The 13,684-nt window shown below is 38.6% G+C and overlaps 1 protein-coding gene across 2 annotated transcripts in view; it reads left to right on the plus strand.

Moving 5' to 3' along the window:
* cacna2d2a (calcium channel, voltage-dependent, alpha 2/delta subunit 2a) overlaps positions 1 to 13,684 on the plus strand; it is a 223,636-nt gene that overhangs the window by 154,306 nt on the left and 55,646 nt on the right. For both annotated transcript variants that reach the window (XM_046845532.1, XM_046845542.1), the window contains exons 7-8: positions 7,933 to 8,064; positions 8,588 to 8,645. In XM_046845532.1, the coding sequence (XP_046701488.1) occupies positions 7,933 to 8,064; positions 8,588 to 8,645 (190 nt within the window). The remainder of the gene's footprint in view (positions 1 to 7,932; positions 8,065 to 8,587; positions 8,646 to 13,684) is intronic.

The raw sequence follows: 13,684 nt of genomic DNA on the forward strand, positions 1-13,684 counted from the left end.
ATGTTGTAAAGCTGCTACCAGTGTAGGTAATGTGATGCCTCACAAATATATTTCTGTCTAAGGAACACAGACTAGATTTTCTTTTGACTCTGATGTCAGACTAGAAACAGACGGAAGGAAGAGAATGAGCAGTGGGGTTTCACATATGTTTTTTTTCTAGTGAAGGAGGATGGAGAGTTTGCTTTTAATCCCTCATCCTCCCAATTCTTTTGCTTTGTCTCAGTTCCGCCCCAAAGCCACTGAAGTAGCACTATCGCTCGCGCCCACGCTAATTAAAAACGCCTTCCTCCACTCACCGCCAAGCTCACAAATTCTATTACAATTGTTTACGGCTTATTGTGCCATTTCTTTTAATTAAAAAAAAATATATTTCCTTTTCTTTATTCTTTTTTTCTACGTTTTATTCTTCTTTTTCTGCATTCACAACTTGTTCTTGATCTCTTCTGTGGTCTTTTGCTTCTTCTTCTTCTTCTGCGCCTCCTCTTGCCGCTGCCTTTTATTTTTTTGCAGTTCTGTTGTTGTTTGGCTTTAGGTTTTTACTTCTGTTTCTCCTTCTCCTTTGATTTATTTTTTAACTTTATCATTAGAAACTTCTCCCTCACCTTTCTTCTATTCCTCCTGCACATTGTAGCATGCAATTTATTTGACTCCAGTTCATTTAAGAGTGGATGAATTCGGTTCCAATTCCCATCAGCACCATCAGAATACAGCCGGATCACATGACGCACGTTGTTTTGAACAGGTTGCACTCATGTCTCCAACACTATGTGACAGTAAGCTGATGAAGTTCTTATCTGCGTAGTTTGTGAATTTCCTATAATACGGTGTATATTCAGTGTGTACATACTTTACTTTTCCAGATTTAATATAAAGGTTATATTAGATGTTTTTATATCATTTTAGATAGGTCACAGCAAGATGAAATATTAAAAATCCTTGAATAGCAATCGGCCTGTTTGTCATAAAAAGATGTTAGTTGTGCACTAATGATCAGGAACTCAGTTTCTGGCTAGCTATGTATGCATTAGTGTGTTTGAGATTTGTGATGCTTGTTAATGTGATATCGAATGTTTGTGTGAATTATATGAAATGATCAGCGCAACCACAGTCCACAGCAAGGTTGTGTGTTTGGGAATTGTATTTCTCCAACACTTCCACCTTGTTCGAATACACAGATATTGCACTAATTCACAAATTTTCATCACTATCTTTGGTCTTTCTATCCATCCATTTATCCATTTATCTGTCAGTGTTGCTAATCAGAATCAGAATAAAAATAAGATTTATTCCCAGGAGCAGCAAAGGGTTCAGCAAAGAGCACTTTACAATACTAGGAATGTGTCTTGGTATCAGGTGCAAACATATACGCAGATGTGTACACAGTTTTTAAATAAACTAGAGTAAATTAAATATACAGCATATAGAAAGTAGCTTTGCATTAGCTGTAGTGCAATTTAGAATGTAAAAGTAAAAGTGACTGTCCAAACATATATATATACAGACATGTATAAGTACTGTATACACACTCTAGAATGAAATAAATATTGTATACAGGAAGTGTGAGTTTGCATGAAAAGTAGTGCAATTTAGAAGGAGAATGTGGGGGTAAGTGGGGCACTGTTCAGCATGCTGACTGCAGTGGGGAAGAAACTGTTCTTGTGATATGAGGTCCTGGTCCTAAAGGAATGCAGGGAGAAGAAACTTCTTCAGCTGCCGCAGAAAATACATCCACTGCTTGAGCCTTTTTGGTGAGGAAGCTGATGTTCTGGTCCCACTTGCGCTCCTGGGTAATGGAATCAGAATGACTCGACAGATGTCCGGACAGAGGGGGCTGGGTCCTTCCTGAAATCCACTATCATCTCCACTGTCTTGAGAGAGTTGAGCTCCAGGGTGTTGATGCTGCACCATGACACCAAACTCTTCATCTCATTCCTGTAGCCTGACTCGTCCCCATCAGAGATGAGGCCAATGAGGGTGGTATCATCAGCAAACTTCAGGAGATTGACAGACTGGTGACCAGATGAGTGGTCGTTGGTGTACAGGGAGAATAGCAGAAGAGAAAGGACACAGGATGCCCTTGGGGAAAATCCAGTGCTGATGTTCCGGTAGTCAGAGACATGCTTTCTCAGCCTCACAAACTGCCGTCTGTCTGACAGGAAGTCTGTGATCCAACTGGAGTCAGGCACATTCAGCTGGGAGAGCTTGTCTCTGAGCAGAGCTGGGATGATCGTGTTGAAGGCAGAGATGAAATCTACAAACAGTATAATGGCGTAGAATCCTAGGAAGTCTAGATGTTGTAGGATGAAGTGGAGGGCCATGTTCACAGCATCGTCTACAAATCTGTTGTATCTGTAGGCGAACTGTTGTGGATCCAAGAGAGGGTCTGTAATGTCTTTGAGGTAGGACAAAACGAGGCACTCAAAAGACGTCATGACCACAGAAGTCAGGGCAATAGGTTGAGATCTCAAGAACGAGTGGTTGAAATAAATCCAAACTGGCACAGGGTTACAGTAAGGTAAAATGTCTAATATAGACTTTTTTTTTGTAGTTTCCCTAATGTTTAAAGGTATTTAAGGGTATTATTGTTAAACAAATTTGCAAAAAATTGGAGTCAGACTTATGGCTAGAGAAAGCATCTCCAAATTCGGCATCTTTAATTCCCCTCGGCTTCTTTAATTCCGCCATCTGCTTCTGCGCGGAATTCAGCAATCGGCTCTGTTTGTTTGTTTCTGTTTGTTGCTGAACATTATGACCCATAAATTCTCAAGCATTTGCTGAAGTTGCTCAAACAATGTTGTTCTTTAACGTTGTCCTGTAACTTTACACCTCAGTGTTTACTCCGATTTGTTAAAAGAGTAAAAATCCCTCGCTTCTACAACTGTTATGTCCCACATGACACTGTGATGATGTACACTTTTAACTTAATATGTAACACAACCGTTAATAAATTTGGCATGTGGGTTTAAACCTTATCAGGAATGTTTCATGCTGATACACCAGTTGGACAAAAGTATTTGGACACCTGATATTCCACCAATTTGTGGTTGTTCCCCAAACTGTTAATACAAAGCTAGAGACACATAATTGTATGGGATGTCTTTGGATATGGTAGCATTCAATTTTCTACTAGAAGAACTAGGAGACTTAAACTTGTTCCAGCATGAGGATGTCCCTGTGCACAAAGCCAGTTTCATGTAGATGGACTGGAGTGGAAGATCTCAAATGGCCTGCTACAGAGCTCTGACCTCAACCCTACTGAAAACATTTGGGATGAATTAGAACGTTGACTGCACCCCAGGCCTTCTCGCCCTACATCAGTACCTGACTTTACAAACAGCTTTGTGGCTGAATGGCCTCAAATCTCCACAAACAAACTAGTGGAACAAATGTTCAGTGAAGTGGAGGTTATTATGCAAATGAGGACTAAATGTGAAATGGGATATTCAGAAAAGACACAAATTTTGTGTTCAGGTGTCCACAAACTTTTTTCCATATTCCATAAAGTTCACATGCGTGTTTGTGCGTAATATGTTCTCGGATTAGTATTATTGCTCTCACTTAATGTGACTTAATAAGCAGCGTTTATTAAGAAAGAGTAGCACTGTTGCACTTCCAAGCGTCTGCTGCACGTCTAGATAATAACACATCCTCCATCATCTGAACTGAACAGGCTGTTATGACAGATCATCACCCCCTCTCTACATTACACAGTTCTGTATATAATACGTGTCTGGCTAACGTGAGTGTCAGAGATGTGCCTTAACATGCAGATAAAGCCAATGTACCTTAGAGTGTTTTTTTTTTTTTTTTTACTTTCAATGTGTGACCACAGGTGAATTTTCTTTATTGATTATATTATTGAGTTCTCTCTCATCTGGCCATAACAGCATCCAGCATTGAATGTTTTCTGTGTCATCAAGTGTAGCAAGTATTTGAAGATTATTTTTTGTGATATTATATATCATAGATTTTGGCCACAGTATTACAAAATTAATCTAAAATAATTTGAATTGACCCTGGGTCAGTGCCCTGTCCATTGCTAAGTAATGAACAGTGCATTTGAGTTTGTGCTCTCCACAAAGCATCCATCGATGTACAACGCTGCTCCTCATCAGACCCCTGGAGAGCAGCCATGCTGTCCTTCAGTGAGTAATAAGAGCAGAGTAGAACCACTGCCGGTGCTTTCTGGCCCATAAATCGCCCATATAACCTGTTCCACTGTGCGACAAGCCCTGTTCCATAATGGCCTAAACGTTTAGCACAAGCGGTGCTCCTAAATGCATCAAAGGGAGTGTGTCTGATGGATTAGCTTTTAAAGCTATCACAGGTCCTGCTGTCTCTCTCTCTCTCTCTCTCTCTCTCTCTCTCTCTCTCTCTCTCTCTCTCACACACACACACACACACACACACACACACACACACACACACACACACACACACACACTTTCTCTCCTTGTGTCTAAAGGATGAGCCTGAGGTCCATTCTTCAGGCAAGGGTTCATTTCTTTTTATCATCTGTCTGGTGAAAGTCGTGGCGCGTCCTCAACGAATAAATCAGAGCAGTTTGGCCCCTCTTTCCTTATCTACCCAACCCTCATATTTCTGAGCAGATGACCTGCCAGAGCCCTGCATTTGTGTGTCTGTGTGTGTGTGTGTGTGTCTACTGACAGTAGAGGAGGTATTGTTTCTGCATACCCACGTGTTTAGGACAAACACAACTCTGTGGTGTCTGTCATTGTCTCCTTGACTCAAAGACACACACACAGAGGAGGAGATACAGGGCGAGAGAGAAAGAAAGAATAAAGAGACTGTGTAAGATGTTGAAATGCCCCACAATGTTTTCATTTTTTCACTCACACATAGTAAAGCTACAGTAGCTCTGTTGATCACCTCTGCATTTTGGCCTCAGTATACCTCAGTAATTCATATTTATAAAGCAGGAATTTATAATCACCTGAGAATAAACCTTGCTCCTCAATCCTTAAATTATAATCCACTTCATTAAGCAGTTCTCATCCACTCTGTACATTTTATATAATTTGTGGATAATTATTTCTGAATATCATTTATTTAGATTATCTACATATCTATATATCATCTGTATATGCACCATGTATAACCTACATATTACATATTGCACATTTACAGTATACCTTCTGTACACATATTCTGTATACACTACACACTGTACATATATTTATATATTAATCTGCATTTGTCAGTTTGCACAATTGTGCTATCTATCTGTCTGTCTGTCTGTCTGTCTGTCTGACTGTCTGTCTGTCTGTCTGACTGTCTGTCTGTCCATCCGCCTGTCCGTCCGTCCATCTGTTTATTTATCTACTGTATGGTGTTTCAGCATGAGTCTTAAAACACATTATTGGTGATGCAGTTTTTCTTTTTGCCTGGAATTTTATACTCTCATTAGCACAGTAGTATACAGCATTAGCAGTATTGCATTTGTATCACATAAACCAGCATGGTGTTGCTTTCCTTCGCAAGAAGTTCAATGCCCAGTCCTGTTCATAAGTTGTTATTTATGTAAGGTTTTTCATTCATGTTTTTGGAACATCCTGGGATATGACACAGGGTAATATTTTAGGACACACTCATCTTATAACACTACATACCTACCAAGTGCATTATACTGTATACTCACTCAAACCTTATGTGTTTTAGTGCGTTCTCTATATTTCTTCAGACAGCTCATCTAAGGCCTAACTAAAAACTACAGAGGAAATACATAATATTGTGTTTAATGTCTAAAAAAAAGTCAGGTGTCGGATAAGAGGGCAGGTCACAGTTCTTTGATTAACTTCAGGATTTGGTGTTATCTAACCCTTAGTGCCTTAACAATTAAATCAGGGAAGAACTGAGAAGCACCCACTTTGCTGACGTCCTTCCTTCCCCTCTTCTCTCTCCCCCTTAATCAGATTCTCATTACTAACCTGATTGCAGTCACTGTTTTGTGTGTGTGTGTGTGTGTATGTGTGAGACACCATCAAAGAAAGATTCAGTGCATGCCATGTTAAAAAGCATGCTTCTACAATTCTATAACTTATACTTTCCACACTATCTGTCTGTTCAATTTTCCAAGTTTGTCTGCAGTGTTCTGCACAATCATGTACACAGAGTGAGGGAAAGAGAGATTAGAGTGGAATAGAAACACAAACATGTTTGTGTGTGCCATGTAGGTCACTCATCAATTGCTGTACTCGTTGCTACAGGAGAATGAAGTTCTCCAGATCAGACAGAGATGCGGCCGTAGCTAGGAAGAAGCTTAACACAGTGAGACATTCAGGCACAGAATGGATAAGAAGAGGAGAGACAGCAGGAGCAGAAGAGAGACAACAGAAAGTAGAACGCTGCAGAAAGACTTGGAGAAGTGAACAGGAAGATAGCTTGAAAAGTTTACGCCAGTGGAAATTATACAATTGTAAAAGAGCACCTCCTAATAAGACGTGCAAGGTATTGTCCAATAATGCAACTCAGCCACTGCACTGACTCCAGATCCACTACAGTTGTTTTTTCGAGAATAAAGCAGATACTGAAGATTTAAGTAATGTATTTATTTGTTTATTGTGGTGATCAGTGTGAAAGCAGCCTATTTTATTTGAACAGTCCTCTGGGGTTATGGATACTTTGCCTACATTATTCAAGAAATTTCAAGCATTTTGTTTACTGCATATAGCACACATTTTCTCTCTACTTTAGTCTTGGCCAGTGCCAACTCTCCAGTTAGTTTTCGTCTGTCACGCAACCCGCTACCAACAAGAGAGGGCAATCATGTGCTTCCATCAAGGCATGCCTGATGCTTGTGATCAGTTAGTGTGGCTGTGATTGGTAGAGGTGAGAGAATATTCTACACTTTCCCCCTGATAGTACAGCCAATATTGCTCTCCCAGACTCTCGGCATCTCCAGGATTTAAACTTATGATCAAGAGACAATAGGGCATAACCCTTTCTGAGGGTTGTTCTCAAATCTGTCACAGGCTCATGTACCACCTTGCTCAAGGTCACATCTGACATTAAACTGCTGTTCCATGGATACCTTGGGAATTCTGCCTTTCTGCTGCTTTTTGCAATACCAAGTGTCTGGTTTTCTTCATTATCAAAACTATCTGCCTTTTTTTATATGATTTGGAGTTGGGCTGGAGGAGAAGGTTAATAGAGGTGAAATGGCTTGTCAGGGATTTTTTTTAATTCGTTTTCCAGCTCTAACCTACTGAATAAACCACTTTAATTCAGTGATAATAACTGATTGAGATGCTATTGATCCAGATTTATTTCTTTTTTTTTTATCTCTGAACATTCTAGTTATTGCTTATAATAAGGATTGTTAGGTGGCTAAACTATTATGATGTATGTTTTACTTCCGTTTGCGTTGAAAATATTTAAAGCGAACTTGCTTACTAGATTTATTTGATTTATTTGATTTATCCCAACCTAGGAGCACCACTGATGGTTAAAGAATTTGAGCTGATTTTATTCTATGCCAGAGTGTAGATTCATGCAGGTTTGACTGCAGTGTCATGATTTGGCAGAGAACATATGTATGTATGTATGGATGGATGGATGGATGGATGTATGGATGGATGGATGGATGGATGGATGGATGGATGGATGGATGGATGGATGGATGGATGGATGGATGGATGGATGGATGGATGGATGGATAAAAAAACTTCTAAATTTGATTTCTAAACATAATTAGGTCAATTCTTTACACTTCTTTCCTCAAGAAGATAAATAAACTCTTGAACAAGTTCAGTTTGTTTTTAACAAATTTGTTCTAAATTTGTATTATTTTATTTGATCATTTTATTATTATGTTGCTCTTCACTTTAAGCGTATTACTAAAATGTTTTTTCTTTTTGTACTGTAACGGCATGAAATAATAACGAGTTCTTGTTTTCTGTCTCTCCTGCTAAGCTCCCACTATTCTGAATGAGCTGAACTGGACACAGGCGCTGGAGCGGGTTTTTATAGATAACAGCAGAGAGGACCCGTCACTGCGCTGGCAGGTGTTTGGAAGTGCCACCGGTGTTACTAGATACTACCCAGGTGAGTCCTTAATAGAGGCTTTGTGTCAGAGCCAAAGTAAAAGTTACTACATACTGGCATGTTTATCTATACAACAAGCCAAGCAATATTTTAACACTCCGTATAGATCCCAGTGCTGCTGAATAATTGTGTCTGGCAGCCGGAATTGGAGAAGAAGTAATCCTCTCATGTTGTTTTGTGAAAGGATTAGTCAATCATTATGGTGTTTGAATATGTTTCTCCTTAATCTTTAATTCTCGGAAATCCTTGTTACTTCCCTTTAACCAGCTTAGTTTACGTAAATGACCCATATGGAGCATTTGAAATGCAAGTTTTTTTACTTTTGGAGAAGAGGTGCATCTGACTAATTGGAATCAAAATTTTAAATGATATACAAAATTTTGACACACTATATATTATTTGTGTTATGTAAGCTTATAATGAATTTCTGCTAAATTTTTTTTTTTTTACTGTTCCACTGTATATCATTTTGTTTAGTTTTTTTCTCTGTGTCTTTTCTCTCTCTTTTTTCTCTGCCCTCCAGCGACTCCATGGAAAGCACCTAACAAGATCGACCTGTATGATGTGAGGAGACGGCCTTGGTGAGTGCGGCTTGATGTTCCCTCCTCTCTGCCACCACAAGAACAGCATTTAAACCTTAGTCTCATTGTTTCCACTGAGTGGAAACCAGTGGCGTCCTGCTAAGAGGCAAGCAGGCATGCAGCGCTCAAATTACAGACTTAATTTGAACCGCACATGCTTGCTTAGTCTTAATAGCTAAGCCTGTAGTGTACATTTTTTCAGAGTCTTGGGTCAGTAAGTTGCAGCAACAAACCGCTTCAAACTGGTCAGGTCATATCAAGCTTCTCCTATTCTGTTTCTTATGTGGACAAACACTGTTACATCAACACAAGTGTGAAATAGGATTTATACATCAGTATGTTGAATTGTTGTTCAAACAAAATTGAGCACTGAGTGTAAGAAAGCATTAGCAAAACATTTATCTTGTGGCTACGTACAGATAGCAAAGCAAGAAGTTTAAAATGTGCTTACTCTAATGAAGCTAGCTGACCTGCTAAAGGAAGAGGCCACAGTCAGCTGAGACTGAATCTCCCAGAGCGGACGGGGTGTTGGCAAAGCGCTAACAAGGCTTCTGTGTGACAGGGTAATTAAGTTCTTGCTCAGTGAGACTGTCCACTGCGCATTCACACAGAAAAGGAAGGAATCCCCAAATACCTGTACAAAGCTGTTAAACACCAACTGAGGACGGGCAACAAAAGTTGCGTGACTAGTTAATTTACTAGCCTGTCAAAGCTAAACAGATGAGTTTGTTTAAGACGAGGTAGCACAGTGGGCTAAAGCTTTAGTGATGATTAGGAGTATTAAGGATGTAACAATGTACCGTATACATATACTGTAGCACTCCAAATATCTGTATCAGTATTAAAAAGTGGGCATGGCCTAAAATCAAAGGATTAACACTATGACAGTTTCCTAACCTTAGCTACAGTATATTACTCAAGTTCACAAGTGATCTCGGGTAAAGATATGTGTAGGACCTTTTTTTTTAACCTGATTTATATCACTGCAACCCTAATGAGTTGTCAGGACCAGGGTTGGGCAAATATGCATTAAAGTGTATTTTAAAACAAAATATGAAATACATTAATTTCAAGTGTATCAAAATAAACTACAAAATACAACAGCCACACCATGTATCAAAATAAACCAGTGTATTTTTGTATATAAAAAATACATTTACAGGGGAGTATGAAATTTCTTCGTAAACCTTTCATCAGTTGACCTATTGATCTGTTCCTTCACCATTGCACTGACTCAGTTGATTAAGTAAACAATGTTTGATAGCAACAGCTTTTCTCTGGCCGAAAATAAATGCAATAAATCCGACATATGCAACCATTTAACAGATCAAATATTCACATACAATATCCCTGTGATCTCTCGGATGAAGGTTAGTTTTAATGTAACCAACAGTTTAATGTTGAACAGGTTGAGAATAATATATAATTGTATCCTAATTTAGTAACTTGGTGTTTGGTAATGAAGGGCTACTTTGCATCAGCAACTGACTCAATGACATATACCAGTAGTTGTCGACTAACGACCACGATTGGTTCCGACAGATCGGTCGTATCACGATTTGGTCCTAAGTAGAGTAGGCTATATGTACAGTACTGTGAAATGATGTTATAAAAATCTTTAAGTAACGTATTTTCCGGACTATAAGCCGCTACTTTTTTCCCACGCTTTGAACCCCGCAGCTTAAACAACGAAGCAGCTAATTTATGGATTTTTCCTGGGTTTTTCCCGGTTTCACAAACTTCAAGCCAAAAAACTGAGTAGCATAACATTAGACCAATGAAATTGCCGAACGGGTTCAGGTGAACCAATGAAACTCATTTAATGAGGTTCCTCTGACGTTTGACCTGCCGTTCACTCGGACTGGCAACAGGAAATGCGAATCATTCGCCACGCTGAAAACAACCGGGCATGAAAAAAACGCACTTCACCTGTGTTCAGAGCTGCACAGCATCGGGAGAAAAGCTTCACTGATGGTGATTTTTAAACACATGACGACGACGCAGCTAGCGATTGTGGTCGTAAAGTCGAATGGTCGTAAGTTGCATAGGTCGTAAGTCGACGACTGCCTGTAAGTCATTCATAAGAAGACAACTAATGACACCTGTATTCATAGCAACTAATTAATCATTTGATTGTTAATTAAAAATATAATATATTATTTTTAAGGCAGTCATTTATGCAGTTGTATGCAAAATCATGATTCTACTTAACAGGGACCCACAATATCCTACAATATTCGAAAATCGAATATTTATTTATCAATAATTGGACATTACCTTCACCATCTTCTTCCATATGGATCAATTTTCTGTTCTGATCTTAACAAGTCTGGACAAACTACGAAGTAGGCACCAATCAGAGGCTGCATGATGTCATCATGTAAGCACCATTCAGAAGTGTATAAGATGCCATCATGTACATTTATTAAAAAGTATTTTCGTACTACAAAAATACAAACCACTAAAGTATTTTGATACAAAATATGAAGCCATTTTCATCAAACACATGAATTCAAATACATATGAATTCAAATACATATGACAAAATCCTATTTCACATTGTATCATGTATCATAAATACTGCCCATCCTGGTCAGGATTATATTGTAAATTACCCTCTGCACATCAGGAATGCGTGCACACTTTAGGCTACATTTACAGTAATCCGGATAAATTTTAAAAGTCTTTTGGTCTAAAAGCGTTCGGTGTCCACTCTTTAGCTTTTCATTCCTGCCTGGTGATTTACTTTCCGTCTCTTTGAAACGTCACGGCTTTCGAAAGCTTTCATTTTCACAGTTTATACTGCGACATTTCTATATTTGTCCATTTAGACTTAGACTTAGATATATTTTATTGATCCCGTGAGGGAAATGATTGGGTTACAGCAGCAGCAGGTTACACAAACAGTAGCAGGGGAGAAAAAACTGGCAATTCAAACTGCCGCAAACTGGCAATTCAAAAAGAAAGTAAATAAGAAGAAGAACTGTACTTTTTTTCAAAAAGCTACATTTTCTTTTACTGAAAGCGATGTTTTAGTGTGGATGGAAGGCCAAAAAACAAAAACGTAATGTGGTGTGGACATAGCATTAGTTAAAATAAAGTCTAAAGAGCACCGGTATTTAGGTTCTGTTTTTGGTATCACTCTTTTTTTGTGAGTTTGTCACATTCTCTTCATTTCCCTAGAGTTAGTGTTCCTAAAGTTTTTACGTTCCACCGATTTAACCACATCTGTACTTGCATTACTTTACTCTCTGATACCAGGCAGTTACAGAGGATGACTAAAAGGACATTGGAATCCATATATGGATCTTTTTGCCCTGCTCCTTCAGAGCCCTGTTTTTACATTGTTGCTTAGCAACCCATGCCCAGCTGTGCTGACTGACAGGTTCATGACAGATTGCCAGTCAGGACGTGTCGGGTCATGTTTGTGTGATTATGGGCCGGCACACTGTCTCTGTGTGTTACACTCTCCGCATGACTTCACCTGTCCCATAGCTTCAAATGATGGTCAGAGCCAACCTTATGAATGTGAGGGACAAACTGAGGACGTGCAAAAGCTAAAGAAAAATCTAATAACAGATGTAGTCCATATGCAGAAGAAAACAACTGTATTTGTATTTTTAGCAATAAGGTGTGTATAGTCAAGCAGAATATAGGGTCATATTGTACCAGTACTATGGGTATTTAACAGAACAGTAAAAACTACAATGAGCACCACAGAAATAGAGCTGCCATAAAACCTCCTAACCCTGTATAAGTACCACTACTTTTGAAACATTGTAAAGTACAATCAGGATATGAACATTTTCTGAACACTGATAATGGTAATTGATGAAACCTGCTTTAAAAGGATCCCTGATCAGTATTCTGAGTGCAATAAACAAAGTGTTATTTACAAACACATACATTTACACAAATTCTGTAATGAAACCCATTTCCTATTCCACACTTATAGCAGGTGTCAAATAATTAGATTTGCCTTTTAAATGTTCACACAAAAAAAAAAAAAAAAGACACTCGCTTAGAAATGAAAGTGCTTTTGATGTAGCGCAAACATGTCTAAATAGAAAAAGGTTATGGACCTTAACACTTAGCACCGTTCTCCTTCAAAAGGCTGTGAAAAAGACACGAAATGAACTTAAATCAGATCAATAGGCACATACCAGACATTCCTCAGGTTAATTCTTACTTTTCAAATGGATGCTGATAAGACACTGCTGTCTAAAAAGGTATTGAGCCTAGCTCAGCCTTTTTTTTCTCACAGACATGAGATCAATAAAAATAAAGATTGCAACAGTTTCTCATCGTAGTCGAAATTTGCCAATTAACACCAAAGAAATGCTGGGAAAGTTGCTCATATTCAGAATTGGTTTATTCAGATACTTTAGTTGATTTGCTGCAAGCACATTCAAATGACAGAAACAAGCTGCATGTAGTTGATGTCTCTGAGATGAGGCTTTTCATTAGCATCTAGACCACTCTGCACTGCATTTGAAAAATGCAAAGAAAATGAAAAATCTAATACAATGTAGTGTGAAAATGAATGAATGAAAATTTGACAAGCTGTAACTTCAACAAAATCGAAGTCTAGTATATTTCTGCATGAATAGCTCCAATAGAATTCACACACCAATATGGCTTTGAGCCTCATTATAGATGATTATACAATGGCACTTGATCCCTAACCCTATTTTTTAATAACCCAATATCCCAGAAAGTTGGAACGCTGTGTAAAATGTAAATATAAACAGAATGAATTGATTGCAAATCTCATTGACCGATATTTTATTCACAGTAGAACATATCAGCTGTTTAATCTGAGAAAATGTACCAGGGTAATATTGAAATTGATGGCTGTAGCATGGCTCAGAAAAGCAGGAAAACTGTTCAGAACAACAACAAAAAAAAAGCTGCATCTCTGATGGTATGGGGTGCATTAGTGCATTTGCTGCTGTAAGAACCTCCACTCTTTTGGGAAGATGTTTCACTAGATTTTGGAGTGTGCTTGTGGAGATATGATTTCATACATCCACATGGGA

This window comes from Silurus meridionalis, chromosome 1, assembly GCF_014805685.1.
Source record: "Silurus meridionalis isolate SWU-2019-XX chromosome 1, ASM1480568v1, whole genome shotgun sequence".
NCBI classification, from domain to species: domain Eukaryota; kingdom Metazoa; phylum Chordata; class Actinopteri; order Siluriformes; family Siluridae; genus Silurus; species Silurus meridionalis.